The 19,894-nt window shown below is 41.7% G+C and overlaps 1 protein-coding gene across 3 annotated transcripts in view; it reads right to left on the bottom strand.

Annotated features, from left to right (window-relative positions):
* ESRRB (estrogen related receptor beta) overlaps positions 1–13,613 on the bottom strand; it is a 135,589-nt gene extending 121,976 nt beyond the window's left edge. For 2 of the 3 annotated variants that reach the window (XM_050975426.1, XM_050975427.1), the window contains exon 1: positions 5,507–6,090. Coding sequence is in view for 2 of the 3 variants with exons in the window: in XM_050975427.1 (XP_050831384.1) it covers positions 5,507–5,508 (2 nt within the window). In the remaining variant the exon portion in view is untranslated. Of the gene's footprint in view, positions 1–5,506; positions 6,091–13,467 lie in introns of those variants that run through there. The other variant, XM_030240703.2, reaches the window with a different exon arrangement.
* Between the last annotated feature and the right edge of the window lie 6,281 nt (positions 13,614–19,894).

The following is a 19,894-nucleotide window of genomic DNA, read 5'->3' as shown; positions in this document are numbered from 1 at the left end:
CACAATTACGAAGAAAAAGAGAATCCATTCTGAGAGCAGCGTGAAACTCTTGTGAGCAGGATCATTCGCATCTCACATGGTTGGGGGAAAGGAAAGGGCAGCAACTCCTTAATGAATAAAAATAGCCACTTATGCTTCCTTCTCGTATGTGCTGGGTATATGCTCTCCAGTATCCAAACAGCAAGATTTAGTTGCAAGATTCATTCCTCCAATAAAAGTAATTTCCCCTAAAGGTGCAGCACTTTTTCTAGAGATTTTCAAGAGGGCTGAGACTTTAAAACTGTTGTTAATTTGAAGACATAATGTCAATTAAACTACGTATTTTAAAGTTTTAGACCTGCAGTATTTCCTTCCTTGAAATTCCTCTACTATGATATTTTTAAAGTAATTGTAGCATGCAAGAACACAGTAGCTTTCTTGGGGAAATTGAAGAACACTTTTCAGTTTCCCAGTTCTTCATAAAATGTATATGTGCCGGGCAAAGCTTCGCTGAAATGCAGCCACCTTCAGGGTAAACAGTAGCAAGTCATTCATAAGATTCAGCATAGCACTGGAAAGGATAAACAGAGGAGAAGGAAGTGTATGTTGTCTGAAAGGTCGGCAGGGAAAATCTAAGTATAAACTGGCCACAGCAGAATAGTGACAGTGCAGGAGAGGAAAATGTTGAGGCAAAAAGAAAGGAAACTGCAACGGGAAGGAGAAGGCAGGAAAAAAAAATGCCACACAGTTTACAGCTCAGCCACAGAAAGCTTTTGTTTCAAAGTGATCTGCTGTATATTCCAGTGATTAGAGGGAAAGAGCACAATTAATATGTATCTCAAATGCATTTAATAAAGTACACTCTAGCTGATGGTGCTCTCCTCAGCAGGTCCAGGCACAGAGCACAAAGAGAAAGGGGCCTCAGGCACTCACATCAGGTCGCAGTTTTAAATAATTTTAAAACTAGGGCAAGATGCCAAATCTTACCTCAAGGTGCTACATCCAAGATAGACATGTCAGCAAAAATGCCAAGTTTGGTGCATACAGGATGACCATTGATACACACGGCTCCAGATGAAACAGTGACTTACGTTTTTAGTCAGAATTTACCGCTTTGGAGCAATAAGCCTGGAGCTTCATCTCAGCAAGGGTCACTAACACTAAACTCAGACCTAGTGTATAGGACAACACCACTGAATGTTACACAAGAAGTAAGTTAGTCTTCTATTTCCTAGTTATGCCAAAATCAGAAAACCTTATTGGTGGCTAGTACAGAATGCATTAAAAAAACTGCAACCAAAAAAAACCAAAACCCCTACCAAACAACAGCAACAAAGTGAAGGGGGGCAACTCTTTTTCCCAGCACAAACGCTCTTGTGTTCAAACATGCACCTATGCCCGTGATTCGCAGTTTTTCCCATGGGCAAATCAGCCACTAGGGATTTATATAGGATTGTTTTTTGCAGATCTTGGAGTTATTTTAATGGCAGTCACATATCAATTTACAAAGAGGGAAACTGAGGAACACAGAGAACTGACTTGGCCATGTGTCAGAAAACAACAGGTTTCTATCCCCGTTCCTTTCCAAGACCTCTTTTCAGAAGAGAGACAGGATCATGGCACAGTCTGGATTTTGTGCAGTTCACCTGCTGCAGACAAATTTTCTGAGTCCCAGCTCGGAGCAAAAAAACTTACTGCTGTCTAGTTCACAACACACCAGCCCTCAGAAGCCCAGAGGTCCTGGGCTTGCTGCAGGCAGGCAGGCCTGCTCTTTTGCAGCAACAGAAAGGTCTACTCAAGCTGCCCACGCATGTATGATGAACTCATCACAAAAGCAATCAGCCATTAATTTGGTCAATCGTTCCTGTCACAGCAAATACAGTTCTTCATCTAGACTATTTGATACAAGACTCCAGCTAAAACTGAAGGACAGAAAAAATGCCTCAAAAGGTATCAGTCTACAGAACAGAGAGAGGACAATTTAGATATTGACCCATCCATAATTCCTTTATGGTTTTGTTTCTTTTTTAAAGAAAAGGTGACCCAAGAGTTAAGTCAAAACAAAAATAAAAAGCATTAGAAAATTAAATTGTGTCCTCCAGGCATTAATAATAAAAAGGCGACCCACCCTCCAATCCTTCTCATTTAGAGGAGTATTTATTTGGAGTTTCTGTTAGGCGGCTGCCTGCACTGCGTGCATCCTGCTTCACTGAAGAAGAGCCTTTTTGAAGCATCACTTGACTTTGTTTTAAATATCTTGCTACAGTTTCCATTTTAGCTCGTGAGATGATTATTTTCTCTCAAACTGAAGTTATACAGCAGTTGAAAATGCTGATGGCTTAACTGGTTTCCTTTTTTTTTTCCCTCTCCACAGCAGCCCTGAGGGGTTTTAACTCTTTCTTGCAGCACTGAAATCCTGCTTTTGGAGTTCAATGTTTAACTCTCGCTGGGAGACTCATAAATATTCGGAGTCACTCTCTCCCTCTCTGTTTGATTAGGAAATGAGCCTTTAACTCAATGTAATCCCCAAGCCATTAACAAAAAAGCCCTCAACAGCTCCACTATTAGAATTTCACTCCTAGCCCACAGAGGATTGAATTAGATTAACATAACTACCCGCAATCTGAGTTTATTTTCTGTGCCAGATAGAAATGTGTCTTCAGGAAAGGAAAAGAAGAGAGCTGGAGAGCAAGCACAGCATAATGAAATGTAAAAATAGATGAGAAATAGATGGACAGATGTACAGGTAAAGCGATAAAAAAGGTAAGAGAGGGAGAAAGCTACACAGTCTTTAATAACTGGCTGCTGGCTTTGGGGGGTTTATGCAGAAGGCCCCTCAAAACACAGAATTGTTTCTGGAAGAGTATTTTTTTTCTGCTTGTGCTTACTTCATATTCTCAGGGATTTACAGTGAGGCACCTGAGCATGCTGTACTCCAGACACCTGTGCAGCAGATCTGGCACAGGTTTTATTTATAATTCCCTAGAGATGTCATACTCAGCAATGAAAGGAGAGGCGTGGAAAAGAGAATCTGCATGTCAATCATTACTTTGCAGTCAAAGAAACAAATAAACTGGGATAAAACAAAAGATGTTTGTTTGGCTTTTTTAAGGAATGAAAAAAAATCATGCAATAGCATATGTACAGTAAGACAGTTCAGAGGTTGATAGGTGCTTAGTCCACAAAATGTGAATCATTAGTGAAGCAGAAACTAAATAACAAACTCTTTCTGCTACATAATGCATCGGTCCTCCCTTTAACCACAGGTAATGCCCTCCCTCCAAATAAAAGTGGTCCTATAAAGCATTGATCATTATCCCAAAGGACAGTAGGTGCTTGGTTATTTTTTTCTCCAAAGCAGTAATAACAAGATATGGCAAGTAACAGGGCAAAATACATGTGGGTGAAAGAGAAGAATAAAGTACAGCAATTATGTGGACACAACTAGAGAATAGTCCAAATAAATTCTTAAGACTGAACCTTTTACAGCTTTATACTTAGAAAACTTCTTTGATTTCTCCGATTTCTGCAAAAATGTATGGTAAATTGTTTGGGGTGGGGGGGTGTTTGCAGTAATTTCCAAGCATAGTCATGCGAATATTGGTTTTGTGTAGGGAAGAAAATGATTCCATTTTTTTTTCAGCAATATCTCTTGGTTTTTAATTCTTAGTGGGACCTCAGACTAGCTATATGATAGATTCTTTGTTGGTTACAAAGTCAGCAATTTTAGTCCTTTAATTCTTTTCAGAAAAATCTGCTTCTTTTATTACAAAATAACATTGCTTTATTACAGAGAAGCAATAAATGTAATATCATGGCAAAACAAACAGAGAAGGACTTAAATAATTAAAATCTGTTCGTTCTTAAGTACAGCAAAAAGCTTTAATAATCAAAATGAAGCTTTGTATGATGACGGTTTTATTTATGAGAAAAAAGGTTCACAGTAGGCAATGTGTTGTAATGATCTTTTGGGGCATTATTTGGGCATATTAATTCACCTGGTTTATCCATATTCTCCTAAAAGCCTTCCCTATATCAGAATTCTAGCTGAATGACAGAGTGTTCATATTGATGGTTAAAAACTTGGAAAGAATTAATATGTAGTCAATATCTTTTATTCCTAGTACTTAAGCTAAATGTTCTAAGTATTATAAAATGTACATTGAAGAAATGCAAAATAAATAACTAAAGAAGAAGCCTATTTGTCACCCTTCTACAGTCAATCCAAGAAATTTGTCTCTCAAGTATTCCTCAAAACCTGATGTTTTAACTGCGAGGCTGCTCTGGTTTTATTTTTCTGTTTCTATTAGACACTTCTTCTTCCAAAGTATTTTAAGGTTAGCTTCATTTTATTTGTTGTTACTTTCAAAATGGCACATTTTGGGGGTAAAAAAGTTTTCTAGAATATACATTTAGTGAGAAATTTATGCTAAAAACTTGACATATTAAAATTAAAATTGTAATATTAAGATTTTTGTGGGTAGGCACAGCAAGGTTACTTTCCTATGCTTAGAAATAAATATTAACCCTAAATTTTATAAAAAGATGTAACACAAACCTCTGAAGCAAAATTATGAAACAAAAAAACCCAACCTTTTTATTTTGACAAAAAATATTATACTAAAAGCTATTAACAAAAAAAAAAATCAGAGTAATTATTTTTCTCCCTCTCTTCATATTTCTACTGAAAGCTATTAATTAAAAAAAATTGGCTAATTGTTCTCCCTCTCTTCAAATTTCTGTAAATAGAAATACTCCAGAAATATATAATTGTTCAAACATTTTACATCTTGGCTGCTTAAAGCAAACATCTTGTTGGGGATGAGAGAGTAAGTTCCTTCTTTGATTATCACTGTGCCAACTTTGCAAACACTTGCACCCCTCTTTTGTCATTGAAGATTCTTCAGTTGCTTTGGGACTTTTAAAATTAAAGAAACATCAACAGCTTAATGCTAAATGCCTTCAGTAAAAGCAAAATTTCACTGCATGTGTCTGATAAGAAAATATTTGATATGCAGCTTGGGGGGGTACTGGCTTTTGGGTTTTTTAAGAGAGGGAAGGTTGTCACTTGGTTCTTTTAAGACAGGACTGCTAAAGTTCCCAGGTTTGCCTTTACCAGCATGGGATAAATAGCACCTGTCCTTGGTAAGCCCTTAAGCAGAGTTACGTTATACATTGACCTTTTTGGAATGCCAGCAAACCTGACTGTTTTTATTCCCAAAACAAAACTGTTCCACTCAAACTTTCATTTACTTATTTCCAGAGGAAAAAGCCACACTCAGATAGTGAAACCGCCTGATTTCTACAAAGTTCTGAACCAACTCCTCTCCTTGTGGGTCGCACTGACCTTCCTTTGACAGAGTGAAAATCAAAAAAATATTACCTTTAACTGTATCGAGATGCTGCCATAATTTTCAGACCAAAAAAAAGGATTTGTGCAGAGCAATGCTTGGATTAAAAAAATAAATAAAAAAGAAACAAAACACAAGCCCATAAACGCAATAAAAGATAGAAGTTCGCTACTTACATGCTGCAGGCTGAGAGATGAGGCTTGAGGCTGGAGTAGAATTTCCCTTGCCCTCAGGTGTTTCTAATTGCTGATTAAATATCTTTTGGTTCTGCCTGCACCAGCCGACAGTCCCCTCTGCGTCTCTGCCTCTCTTTGTGACTAGGACACAGTACTCCGAGTCCCAACCTATAAATAGATCCCAGCTCTGTGATTGATATAACAGGCAGCTGACAAAAAAAAAAAAAAAAAAAAAAAAAAAAAAAAAAAAGAAATAACCAGGTCTTAAGCAAGGCAGCAAAAGCTGGGCTTTTAACTCTGCACTGTGCCCAGGGAGGAGTCCCCCACAGTCACCCGTGGGCATCAGAAAGAGAAAGTGCAAGGCAATTACTTTCCCAGCAGCATTACAGCAACTTGAGGCATGTAAAGTGAATGAACAAAATTCACTGCACAAAGAAGGAGAGGCAAAACACAACTAGCAGACTGCATCCAGCTCTTTTGCAATTTAACAAATATAAATTCCATTTTCAAAACAGGCTGGGAATTCTGACAGAACGAGATAGGAGTTCAGAGCTGAGTTCTGGGGGTTGGTCCAGGCATGCTTGTATTTCTGCTGCAGAACAAACCAGTGGGTAGGCTGGCAATTTAACAGCTTGGCAGTCTACTTAGGGTCTCTGCCCACAAACACTATTTGATGAGGCTGCTCCTGCAAACAAAACTGAGGGCAGTGATGGTACCTCCCTATTGACTCAGCAGAAGTTACTTAGCTCTCAAGGACCTGAACCCTCTTTTCTGCTTGAGTCCTTGGCTGCCAGGAGAAAGTGATGAGTTACAGATATCAACAAAGCTCTCTTACAGAGGCTGAGCTGGGAGCCCGCCGTCCAGAGAGCGACTTGAGAGAACACATCACAAACACTTCTGGTCTGGTCCTTATTACCTGACACAGGGGGAATGGTCCTGGATTTTCCCATATTTAGTCCCTACAGATTCTCCTGTTAGACCCACAGTCAGGCAAGGCCAGTAACATTTCCAGCAGGCAGCTGCTTCTCCAAGCCTTCGTCAGCTCCTAGACATTCATGATCTCCAGTAGAGCCTTAGTGTCTAGGGAGCTTCATAGCAAATGGAATCAAAGGCAAGGCAGCTGATGATGAAGAGCAGTGGAAGAGTGGGGAAGAAGAGGGAGAATAGTAGGCAGGGAGAGGCAAAACAGATTTCATGACACTGCTGTCTTTGACAACATCTCCTACAATCAACCCTAGTACCACACTCACTTCTGCTGGAAAAAGCACTAGAGCAGACAGGGTACCAGACCCACCAGCCTTCCTTTCAACATATTGCAAGGCTTGCTCAAGCTGAGATGGTAAACAAATGCTAAATACAAAGAGCAGGATAAAATCCTCAGGCACCAAGCCCATGCTGAACTCCATGGTTCTTTGGCTCAGTGGCTAGCAGTACCTGAACTATTTAAGCTAGTTTGGGCATGTCTAGACCACACTGCAGCTGCTGCTGTTACTGGAGTAAAGAAAGTTAGTTCAACTAGAGCAGCTATCCCAAATCAAGGCAAGGTCCCATCACATCAGAGCCAAGGTCTCATTCAGTTTCAGCTATTGATTATATAGGAAGATACAGTCATTTCCTCTCTTTTGCCCAAATCCTACTGCATGGTTAATTCACCTTGTGCCAGCGCCCTTTGTGCCTTAGCTGGTAGGATTTAGTCAAGGAGTTTTACAAAAAACCACTGTGTTTGCTGAAGAGGGCTCTGATGAAGCACTGGGCAAAGACTCATGAGGATTAGCCATTTTCCTCTGTTGAGCTCCTGTCCTGTGTGAAGTCTGGCTTGTCCCTTTAGCACAGCTGCACATCCCTCAGCTTTAAAAAACCAGAGATAACAGTACTTAACACTGTGCTTTAAAGCACTTTGATATCTACAGACGAAGACCTACAAATGAAGAGGGGGGAAAAAAGTATCTGACAGGCTGAGCTCCAGCATGGAAACACACCCTCAGCTGCCTGCTGGATTCTGGTCCTTCACCTAGTTGAATCAGATCTCAGATCAAAAATTATCTGATAAACAATAAAAAAATTGTTTTTGCCCTCTCATTTGGGCTGGCTAGTACAAGATATTTTGGGATTTAATACTGAGAGTTGTAAAACCTTTTACACTACCCATTGCATCAGAAGGAATTTTAGACACTCAGTACACAGAATAATCAGGCTGGGGCATGGCAGATGAATGTCCCAAAACCTAAATCCAAAAGTCACTTTTGAAAAACTCAGCTATAACTGTCAGACTGATCTTTGCTGCTATATATCGCTGACATCTAAAATTCTTCAAATACTACTCTGTCAAGTTTTGTGTTGAATGGAAAAGCATCATCCCTGCCCCCTTACACTGCCATGGGCTAAACTGATGCTCTGGTGGGAATACCCATGATCTAGTCTAAAACACAAGAAGTTTTTGGGTACGTCTCAAGCAGGTAGCTAGGAAGTTCTATTCAGTTCGTAGGTCCATGACCAGTGTTATCTCTAGCACCCCACACCTACACAGCAGAAGTCCTGGGCATACACTAGTACCCCATTCTCCCACTTTCTGCTTGAAGGGTGAAGGGAGGAGGTCTTGACAGCATGCCACAGTTAACTAGCATGAATGAACTTTGAATGGAGTCAGAATTCCTCCATCCTTCCCCTCTGCCTTTAGACAGTCGGATGTATGACTTTAATTGCACCCCAGTGTGGTACCCAGCAATCCAGAGAAGATCTGCTTCAGATAAAACTTCAAACAAAACTTCCCCATCCCCTCTGCCAGCACCCTTGTGCATAAACAGCACTTTGATTCCAGACTCCAGACTCAGGGCAAGGCAAGGAAAGAATACAAGAGTGGAGGCCATAGGACTGAATGCCCACTCAAAACACTGCACAAAGAAAGCCAGAAGATTTCAAAAGCAGATACATTAAAACCAAAAAAATGTACAAAGATAAACATTAGTGACTTGCAGACTCTAGAAAGGCTCACCCCTTTCCTTGAGGTACTCAAGCACAAGGTTTTCTTGAGGTACCCTTTACCATTGTAAAGTGCAAGTGAAGTATTTTCTACTTGTTGCTTGGGAAGGTATTTTTTAAAATGCTTCTTGCTAGGGCCACTTTGATCATGCACCTGTACTTCAGTCTCAGATCCTCAATTCTATGTACTTCAGTCTCAGATCCTCAATTCTACCGGGCAGGTAAAATTTCAGAGTTTATTTTCATTCAGACACAGAGTTTGAGTCCTGCACATATAAATCTGGGCAGAATTTGCTCAGCTGCATGCAAGTTATTATTGAGGAATGCAAAATATACTTTCCTTTTAAAGAAAAAAACAAACAAAAATTCACAGATACCTTTTTTTAGATAGGGCCAAAGGAAAAACAGTTGAAGCTTGAAAATACTGGTCCAATCCATGTAATCTTCCAATTGCCTCCACCACATTAAACTATACAGATAATTTTTGTCCCTTCTCCTGTGTGCCTGAAATGGTGCAAATCTGATTTAAACATTTTAAGTTTAGAGCTCAGAGTCAGTGCTGCTTTTATATCAGGAAATGCAGGTATGAACACAAGTATTAAAAGACAGACTGAAAGTTAGCTTTGCTAGCCACAAACTATGAAGAATAATTATAAGACACAATAAAAAGTATCTTCATCAGTCATGCTACTTTGAAAGAGCCTCACAAACCCAAAATTTCTAAACAGCTGTGCTAGTGCCCTGCATTTAGTGAGATGTGAATTGCACAGATTTCAAACAGGGACTACTTACACCAAAAAATATGTTCTAAAAATGATATTTATTTCTTTTTTTACATAAAGGAAATTAATGTAAAAAAACCCTAAACTAACAAACCTCTTCCAAGACTGAAAATTACATGACAAGAATTAAAAGAATGAAAAAGTTTGAATAGCAACTCTCTTCTGTATGATTGGCACATACAGTATGACTCTTAGATCTAATAGGAAGTTAAATATACTATGCATTTTGATGCAAAATAGTCTGAAAAACAGCAATTGCTCAAGAGGGAAATGCTGATATTATTGCAAGATTAGTGTTTTTTTAATTCCTTAATTAATTTTAATGCCATAAACTTCATAATGCTTCAATATTCTTTTTCTGCACACCAGCAGCCAACACTGAACGCAAAGTTCATATGTTTGCATCCAGTTTTTTCATGTACTCTCCAGAATGCTTCATGCCATGTTGCCATATCAAGTCTCTGTCAGCAGGGAAAGTCACACTGGTCTAATACTCTTACAAACTTTGCTCCTTCTTTAGTTCCTATATATTTTTTAATTTTTCATTTTTCTCAGTCCATCAGTAATAACAATGCACTAATGAAAACTAGCTTGGCCTGAGTAACAAAACACATACCAGAGAGCATGTTCAGAAACTATCCAGGGCAACCACTCAGTTCTACATGTACACACAGAAATAAAATCTGTAAGGATTTAACTAAAGCCTGCAAGCTCTAGGACACTCATATGCTGCATTACATTTAAGTACACAGCCTTTGTGAGTCTATGACACACAGTATGATAATGCAGTCTCTTCCACTCTTACCTCACTTAGATCCATTCTAAACTTTCACTCCTACTACACAGCCTTTGCCTAAAAGGGCTTCTGTGTTCACACCCGTGAAAAAATAATTATTAAAAAAAAAAACAGAATAAGAGTTCTTGAATGTACTCCTGCCTAAATTATGTAACCATGATATTCACTCACTGGAAACCACCACCATCCTCTTCCAGCAGCAGGCTGCAATGCATTCCTCCAGCGCTGGGCTGTCCATTGCATCATTTGGGGCAAGCACCTTCTGCACTTTTTTTTTTTTTTTTTTTGTTTTGTTTCTGCAGATGCTTTGCAGAAACTCACCACTGTTGTTGTACCACTTGCTCAGAACCTTGTTTAGCACCAGCAAGTCCACACCTGTGCTGGCAGGGCACTGGCTGTGCACTCAGACAAAGCCCAAAGCAGCCCAGCAGCCTCCTTCAGGCAGGAGATTCTGTTTCATGTTCTCAGTGACCTTGGCGTGGTGGGGAGCGAGAGGAAGCGTGGTAACTGTCATAATAGAGCTGGTACCAATTCTGATATCAGGGTAAGGAGGACAAAGTGAGATTTAAACCAGCGCTGGTGCCAGATCAAATAGAGACCAGGACGGCCAGAAAAAGCTCCCCTTGGGTTTTTGTTTTGTTCTTAGTTCAGATTCCATCAGACAACTTCTACAAAACCCAAACAACTACATTATAACCACAGACAGGCCTAACCATGATGTCTGGCTCCAGATCTAAACTCCTTACAGCCAGACTGTTAGCTCAGCTACCTTGAAAAAGCATCACCATCCTCCAAACATGTGTCAGGGGGCTGTTAGTGCTCTCTTCTCCTCTCCAGGGAAAGGCTCCATACTCTTTGTGTGTCTTGCTTGATTAAAAGGTAAATTTTTAAAAATAAGAATTATGGGAAATAACTGATGAAGTTCCTCAGAGGAAGAGGGTATTCAGCCTGCAGACACCCAGATGAGGAATAAGCTTTTCCAGGAGCCCTCTGCGTGCAAGCTGAGGGGTTTCACCTGCCCCCATTCACTCTGAGGACATGCCAGCAGCCTGGCACAACTCAGCAGAGCTCTCAAAAGAAAGTGAGGTGCTGTGCAAATCCTGCACCTTCTAAAGTGAGGAAAGACCCATTCTGCAGTGGGTCCTACATGAGTCCACTCCAAAGCAAAACCACTGATCTCAGTCCTGCCTGACCCCCAGCCACATTAACTGTGTCAGAAAGAGCCCCATCTCTGCCCTGGGGGTGGAACTCTCACCAGTCTAAGGAGAGGGTCCAGCTCTTCCCCTGTTAAAATACTATCAGCCAAGTGTCATTCAGCACACCCACACCAGGTGTCTGTGGGCAGGTGCAGGCTGTGGGGTGGCTGCAGGGCAGCCTTAGTGAGGAGAAGCTGGGGCTAGCTAGCCCAGGCCTGAAATGGCCAGTTCCACATGGCTCCAGCCCACCCACCACAGGGCACAGCTCAGCCCCTTGGACAAGATGGTGGTGCCCAGAGGAAAGCATGTTTCAGAAAGGGCAGAAAACACTGCACAGGCAGTGAGGAGTGAGAGACAGCCCCACAGGCACTCAGGTCAGAGCAGGAGGCACTCAAGGTGCTGAAGCAGACAGGGTCCCCATGCCCCTGCTGAGGACATGGTGCAGCAGGTGGATATTTCCTGAAGGAACTACAGCTCTCAGCTGGCCAAGGTCAGCCCACCACAGTGTATCACAACTGATAGAAAAAATCTGCTTCCTTCAGTAGCTCTTCCTCTGTACCCCAGACCTGGTCAAACAAGTGCTCCTGACCAGGGTGATGTTGCTAGGGGGCTTGTGTCAGGCTGGATACGCCACTGGGACAGCTAGGAGAAGACAGGCAACCAAAAATAACACTAAACAGTACTAGAAACTGTCTTAATATTATGGGAGAGCCTATTTTCCCACACAGATCAGACCAAACCCCTACAATTCTTGACCTGATGAGGAAATGAAACAATTGTGTTTGGGGGGCACTTGAGGGCACACATGACTTCCACAGACACAGCAAGGTGTATGCAGATGCATGCCTCAATTCCCTTGCTGGCAGTGAAGTTCTGCCACCATAATAAACTCCCTCACCGTGGGTAAATCAAACACAAAATGTCTGGCTAAGCATTACCCCCACAGAAATCTCCCTAGCACATAAAGGTACAACAAGGTTCCCTTGCGCCTCTACTGGAACAGGAATCTGCATTTCCAACTAAAGCCTTTCAGCTTTTCTGTGCCATCTAAATCCCCTTCTGAGCCCACTACATGGCTGCCAGGCCTTTGGCAGAGAGCTCTAAGCCCTTTTAAAGTGTTGAAGAGGTACAGACCCAGGTAGTATCCATCTCTCCCTTGTATCTCTTTCTATCTTTAGGCTAACCATAGCAAGTTGGGCTGAAGCTTCCTCTTAGCAGTAAGCGAGGTGGTTTCTTCCTCTTCACTAAAATTCTTTTGCAGTCTCCTTTGCCCCCTCATCCCATCACCTCAAGTCATTTTTCATCTCAGAATTGCCAGTCACCTCTGAAACTCTTCCAACCTGGACCCTTCCTGCTCTTCAGCCTGGAGCACCTTAAAACTCAGAGCATTTCCTCTTGAAGACAGTGGAGAGAGACAGAAGGGGAAAATGGCAAGAGCCTTTTCTTTAAATGTAGTTACCCACATGCAGCAGAAAGAAGAGTTTCACAAAAGGATTTAGTGTTCCTTTCCTCTACCCTCCAGGCAGCCAGAAACTCAGCTACTCAGCATGGAGTTCATCCCACATGAAGGAGCAAGACTACAGCACACAGAGGGGACAAGCTGCAGGGGAAGTCAGTGCAGCTACAGAGCTTTACTGCTTGTAAATCAGTCACTCAGGATTTGGCCTGAAGATGCTTTGCACTGAGAGAATGTGAAGGAAGGGACACACACATGGGCCCAGCAGAGAGGTGGCAGTGCCAGGGGATACTGGGATAAGGTGCCAGGTGCTCAGACAAGTGCACCACAGCTGTCCCCACAGCCCAAAAGAGCCACATCTGCCAGCAACAGAATGAGAGACTGAGAAAGAGCCAAAATGCCAACACTTTCTCTGCAGACAATCTGGGCATGTGCCACAGGGAATATCTCCCTTGTAATGTCTCTGTGGCCTTCTTCCCCCTCCTCCTCCCCTTCTGTGCTCCTGGAAGTGTTGTGGGCCACACCTGGGCACAAAGCTGTTCTGCAGTTCATCACAGGTATTCAAAGCTGCTGGAACCTGAGCTGGAGATCAGGTATAGCACAGTCCATAGCCAACTATACTGCCCTCCATACTCCCCTCCTCCTCCCCATCCCCACCTACCCCCTGTAAAGAGATGTCAGATTCACCAAGGTTTAACAGTGAGAAGGGGGGAAAAAACATCTGTCAAATTCTTAACTTCAAATGGATTTACCCAAAGCCCCTTGGAACCAGCTGCTTGAGGAAGGTTTCTGTGGAGCCCGTGTTCCAGATGCAGACATTTAGTTGCTCAGTCCCTTGCTGTTGCTTTAGTCTCTGCTCTTGCCACACCTGGACCTGTCCTCACCTGGAATAACCAGTCCCTTCCATCGCCTCAGCCTAGGGCCCTGCTGCTGCTGGGAGGTGAGGCCCAGCTCCTCTCCTGTTCCCTCCCTTAAGGAATGTGTCACAGGCATGGCCTCACACACTCATCCACCGCCTTGTGTGACTGCCCACTGAGCACAGGGAGGAAGAGCCAAAACACTCATAGCAGCTTCTTCCCTGACACCTCACGTACCACACAACTGTCCTGTGCTTACAAGCTTGGGGAAAAAAACCCTAAAACCCCTCTATGAAATCACAACCTTCCTTTATCACCTCTGTGCAGCAATAAGCTTTGTGCCAGAAGCGTTGGGTTCCACCCTGTGCTTGTGTTCGAGGTTGGGCAGAAGGGTCACTCTGCAGCCAGGTAACAGGGACTCCAGAAGTCCTGTTTTTATGCCACACAGCAAATAAAGGTACATTAACAAAACAAAGCTATATAGGGCTATTTGAGCATGCTCCTGACAAGCTGGTTTGGATTTCAGTGGAAAGACAGCCTCATTCATTTGGACTTTATATCCAGATGAGATCTAGGCTATATTAATTCAAATGCAAAGAACCATGAGATTGTATCTAGGCTGAGTTATCACTGAGTTAATATACCTTAATATAGACAAGAACAGAACTTCTCTTTCTTGCATATATTTTGTGCCTAGCCATGAGATCCTGGGATTCATTTACCTAGTGAAACCCCTTGGAAACTTGAAGGACAGACTACCTTCTTCTCTTTGGAAGCCCTTTCTCCAAAGCTATTGAGCTACATATGTGTCATTCTCCCAAAGAAATTTCTTTTTGCCACTTTATCATATAACAAAATTCACATTTTTAAATTTGTATATATGTGATGTTAGAAAACATATAGCCTGTGGAAATGTTTTAATGTCTCCTTCTTGAGTTTTGAAAGACAACAATTCATGTTTAGAAAAAAAAGTTAATTTATTTTTCATTTTCTCCCTGATCATTAGGCAGAAAATGAGACTCTAGAGGCATGTGGACTGCTCTTTGTAATCATGGGGCATTTTACATTTCTTGATGATATTAGCAAATTCCTCAAGAAAATATTTTCCTAAATCTCTGTGGTTCTCTCACAAAATTTAACAAAACACTCAATTTTTTTAATAATTATTTTCAAGTCTTCTCTGTTAACTACTATTGTTCTGAGTTGTGGCAGTAACTTGGAGAAATTGTTACTCACTCTAGAAAAGCTTAATCAAAGAGCAAACAAGCAAACAAGACTTGACACCCAAAGCCACAAGGAAGCAGTTCCTTGCCCTGAACTGCTCATTGATTCCCTCCTTCAAAGGTGATTTCTTCAGCCAGGTTCTTATAAATGCAAACACTTATTCGGCTCCTTCTTCAGAATGTGTGAGACTGTGCAGAGAAACTGCATCTGCATTGCTACATTATGTTTGCAAAATGTTGTCTGTTAGCTTTGCAAACATAGTTAAGTGAGTCATGGACAGCCGCAGTGGTCTACGTAATGGCAAAACTGCAAACAAAAGCTCTTCAGCCATTACCTTTATTTAATGTTCAGAGCAGGCAAAAGTAAGGAAGTTCTCAGACAAAAATGCCATTAAGGTTGTGCCCTGACAGAGATGACTACATAGGTACTGTTCATCTCTGAGACTTAATGTTTCCAGATGCCTCATAAATGATAATTTTTACTTCAACTAATTACAGACATGCTGTGGTGACTCCCCAGACAGACTTTTAGGTTATTTGTCTTATTATTATTATTATGAGCAGCATTCAGAACCTGTGGTCCTTTGACACTTAGCACCACACACATGTAAATATGCAAATATGGTCTTTACTGCAAATACTTTGTAATTTGAGTCCTGGTCTGCATCATTTTTGTGCAAATGTAACTATCCCACTTCACAGGAATGATTTTACAAGAATGATTTTAAAAGAATATTTCATTGAAAAAAGTTATGTAACTATAACCACATTTGTGTTAGTCCAGCTTACATCTCCAAAGAACCTGTGCTGAACTAAGTATGTCAGACCAAAGTAATGTTTCTGCCAGAACTGGACCACGTTGACTATACTGGGATCCAAAATCACAGTGAAACCAGTACTCAGAGTCTGATGAAAACTGGGGCACACATAAGTTGAGGGCAGAGGATACAGTCAGTAAAGACATCAGCAATTTTATATCTGCACTTCAACTTAACTTCTTAAGGAATCTTCTATGTGAAACAAAGATGCCTTGTTTGCAATAGCATTCTCTGTTGTGTTTGACTGGCTTTTTAACTCTATTACACTGAGGCTGCCCTGTTACTCACCTCTTACTAAATTCCAGGGAATCCACATGAATTAGCAGGATTATGAATGTCCAAAAAGAAGGAAGCTCATGCCTCACTATTCACTAGAGAATCTGCGAGACACTGACCAAACAATGGATCCTCTGATGCACTCACTGTAAGATGTGAGCCTCAACTGAACTCTTCTGTAATTAGGGCATTTGGACAGTGCCTGTCCCATGTGGATTTCCTGGACTCTTAATAAGCATGAGCTCATCTTTCCCTAAGGTATAATAATAAGGTCTCTACCTGTCACCTATTTCATGAAACTTGTCTGAACTTAATACCTTTCAGACTCTGACTGGATGTAAAATGCATTTGAAATTAGTTAACAGATCAAAAAGTTACCCAGACTTAACCAGTGTAATCACATTCTAAGTATTCCCTTAAAAAGCAGGCCTAACAATAAATTCAAATTAAACTGACGGGGAATTTTTCTAAGGAACACATCTGTATATAATTTTCTTTAAAAACAAGCCAAAACCAGACAGATAAGTGACACCCACAAGGAACCAAGGCCAAAAAGAACTGAATGTGGAACCAGCAGCCCTTACCTGTGCAGTGCTCAGCTTCTTCCTGCTTCACTCTTCTGGTGCTGCCATATCCCTCCTTGCTGATGAGCAACATTCCCTAATCTGCCTTACATAAAGCATAGGAAGAGAGTAGGCAAGGGCTTCCTGAGCACTCCTGGATTCTGTAATTGGTGGCAGATTTAGGGCTAACAGAATCCTTGGCCCCCAAGATGTGCATAGACTAAGAACAATCTTTCACATGCTGATAAATTGTCACTATTGTGCGCAAACATCTGAAATTGAAATCCAAATTATTCTTCCAGATTTAGTGCCTCTTTTTGCCAGCTTCTCTCTTTTTTGAACTACCCCTGTTCACTCTAGATGTCTTAGGGAACTTAAGGATTTGAAGTGGTGACAGTAGGCTGCAATCTGGACAGCTGTTTTCCTTCTGTGCTCTATAACTCCAAGGAGAGTGGGTAGATCCTCTGCATGTTCTAATAGCAGACAGGTTTCTTGGAAAAAAATGCAACAGACAGCTACATTCTCTAGAGGCAGATCACAGGATAAATAGATCTGGATTGTGTTGGTCCCATATGAGGTATCAATTCTGTGTCTCTGTCTTATCACTCCATTCCTCCCGCTTTGCAAACCCAAAACACTTTCTCTGAATAATCACAACTGCACTGATTTCTTCCCTCTGCAAGGGAGCCAGGAGCCTACACTGATATTTTTAGGTAACCCACTTGCTCTGTTTTCTTTCCCCTCTGTGAATAGATCCCTCACTTATTCTAACCCATAATCTCACATACATTTCTCATCTCTTTCTGGCACTCTCAGAACTGCAAATGTAGCACCTACTGCTTACATACAGGGCTACACTATTGCTTTCTGCTGGGGTTTTCTTGTGTTCTGCCCTCTCCCAGAGCTGAACCAGAAATACATGACCAGAAGTACAGAGCTACAGACTGCAAAAAGACCTTGAAAAAGTAGAAAGTGGTTGAATATTACATAGAAAGCCAAGCAAAATTACCAATGAATATCTTTATGATTATTCATCAAAGCTGATAAAGATCCCATTCCAAAGGAAGGAAGGTAATCTACAACCAAAGTTTCTCATCTAAATTCTCTCCTGTTTCATAGTGATAGCTGGCATAAAATATCACTGCTCTGACATGCAGAAGCCTTGGTGCCAAGTTTGTGGAAGCATGAACAACAAAACCAGTAACAAGGCAGGAGAGGATCAGTCAGTCCTTTTGTGGCTGTGTCCAACCCATGCTGCTGTGGAACTCAAAGGAGTTCCCCCTTTGATTCTAACCATATCCTGGTTTTTCATTTTTTCTCTTCTTCTGCTTTGGGAATCTTAGGAATGTCTTTTTACACATACCTCTTTCAGCCTGTGTGCTTTGTCCTACCATCTCCTTTTTTCCTCATGCTTTCCATGCTTGATCCCAGTCTTTCAGTTTCTCTTTTTTTATTTTGGCCCACAAACAGCCCCCTTCCCTTGCATGTCAACAGCAGTGGGAAGTAACCTAATTAATAGTTTCTTGATAGGCTACCCCATACATGCACACACCCATCCCCCCAGTATCCCGCTGGCAATTCAACAGCCCTCTCTCAAGAAAGGAAAATATTTCCATACTAATTAATAGCAACATCGGGTAGTTCTGGGCGGAAGGGTCTGGGATTCCCATCTGAGCCTAGATCTCTCGAGCTGAAGGAGCAACTGTACCTCAGAGCACATTTCCTTTTCCAAATCCTTGTGTTATTAACTGTTTACACTGTTCTTGGTATCGAACATCTTTGCAGCCTGGCTCCTGTGTTAGCTGGTATCTCTGCAACTGAGTTCAGGCCAATTCCTTCAACAATCAGACTGTGCCTCTCATTTAGCACATGGCACTTGTTCAGAAACCTACAGTGCTTGCCTTCTCTCTTCTCCATCAGGATTCACACGAGCCAAGGACCTTTGCATGCTGTGGTTCTCAAAGGACACAGACACTACTGTATCCATTTAAAATGTCTTTGCTGCTTGACTTCCCCTGACACGCACTTCCCTGTCTCTGCTTCTGCCACAACCACTTGGAAAAAAAAAAAAAATCAAGCTCTGTTTTTGAAGAGAAGGCGTAGTTCTCTGTTGACTGAGCTAGAGCACAGATGTTTTTCTCCAGATGTAGTAGGATAGTCCCACTCCTGTCTTCCCCCAGGAGACGGGAAAGGTACTAAATGCTTCATTAAAGACTGTGCTCAGAGATGGGCTTATAGAGAAGAGGTGAAGCATATGAGAATTTTGCTGTCCTGTCTCAGAATCACCAAGGGAGACTTGTGCCTTCTGCCTCTAGAGGGGACCTGACACAACATGACTACTTGCTTCTTCTGCATCACAGGCCAGAAAAAACAAAAAGAAAATTTAATAAAGTGTGAGAAACACAAGTACTTCTGAAAAAAATGCAAAAGAGAGAGTTCTTCTCAGTAAGAAAAACAATACAGGTCCTTGGCCATCTGTCAGCTCCTTAAAGCTATAACAATTAAGCAAGAGTATTTCCTAGAAGCCCTGTACAGACAGCTTTGTGTTAGGGGACACAGTATTGAAGCAAGACTGGCATTCTCCATCACATACACTGGAGGACAACAGGCTATCTCCAGGGACTGTTGAAGAAGCAGAAACACCAGCAGCAACTACAGAAAGGCTCACACTATACAGGAAGACACCCACAAGAACAGGTCTTTCTCCTGTACAGAGTGACCTGGAAAAATACTTCTGGAAAAATACTTCCAGTAAAATACTTAGATAAAAGAAAAGAACAAGGAGCACATTTAAGAAGCAGTGGGCCAATGAAAGGCATCTTCAAAACAGAGTAATGAGGAAGAAAGAGTAAAACAGAGAAAATGAAAATAAGTGAGGTGCCCCCAGTTATTCTGTCACAGCAGTGCTGCCTGGTCAGCCTTCACAGCATCACATCCTCCACGTATCCACTTCCCATGCCAGCCTTCTTCTGAAGAGCCTTTCATCCCCAGCTGCTGTCCAAGCCTCAGTGCATTCTCACTGTCCCCAGTGCCTGCTTGGCCACAGCATGGCCCAGTCTCCCCCATCTCCAGAAAGAACCATCCTTGAACAGCAAAGCACATGCGTCCATCCACAGGGCTGAAAGAAGGAAGGAATGAAGGAAAAAAGAATCCCTCTTAAAGAAGGGGGAAGAAGGATGGAGACAGAGGCAAATAGGAGGGAGAGTGAGAGGGGCCATAAATTCCCTTCTAATTCCAAATAATTCCGATTACACGGATGAGTAGTTTTCAATCAGAAAGATAATCTCAAAGATAGATGGCAGGATAATTGCTCGTCGGCACGACGTAAATATTGTGTCGTTTCTATTAATCTCAGCGAATCGGGTGTCAGGGTTGTCACTCATTCATCAAAACAAATTAAAAAAAAACATATTAAAAAAAGAGAGAGATGCTGGAGGGAGGG

Source organism: Serinus canaria, chromosome 5 (assembly GCF_022539315.1).
Source record: "Serinus canaria isolate serCan28SL12 chromosome 5, serCan2020, whole genome shotgun sequence".
Lineage (NCBI taxonomy): Eukaryota > Metazoa > Chordata > Aves > Passeriformes > Fringillidae > Serinus > Serinus canaria.
Note: the sequence above shows the minus strand (reverse complement) of the source record. Positions and strands in the feature narration are given on the sequence as shown.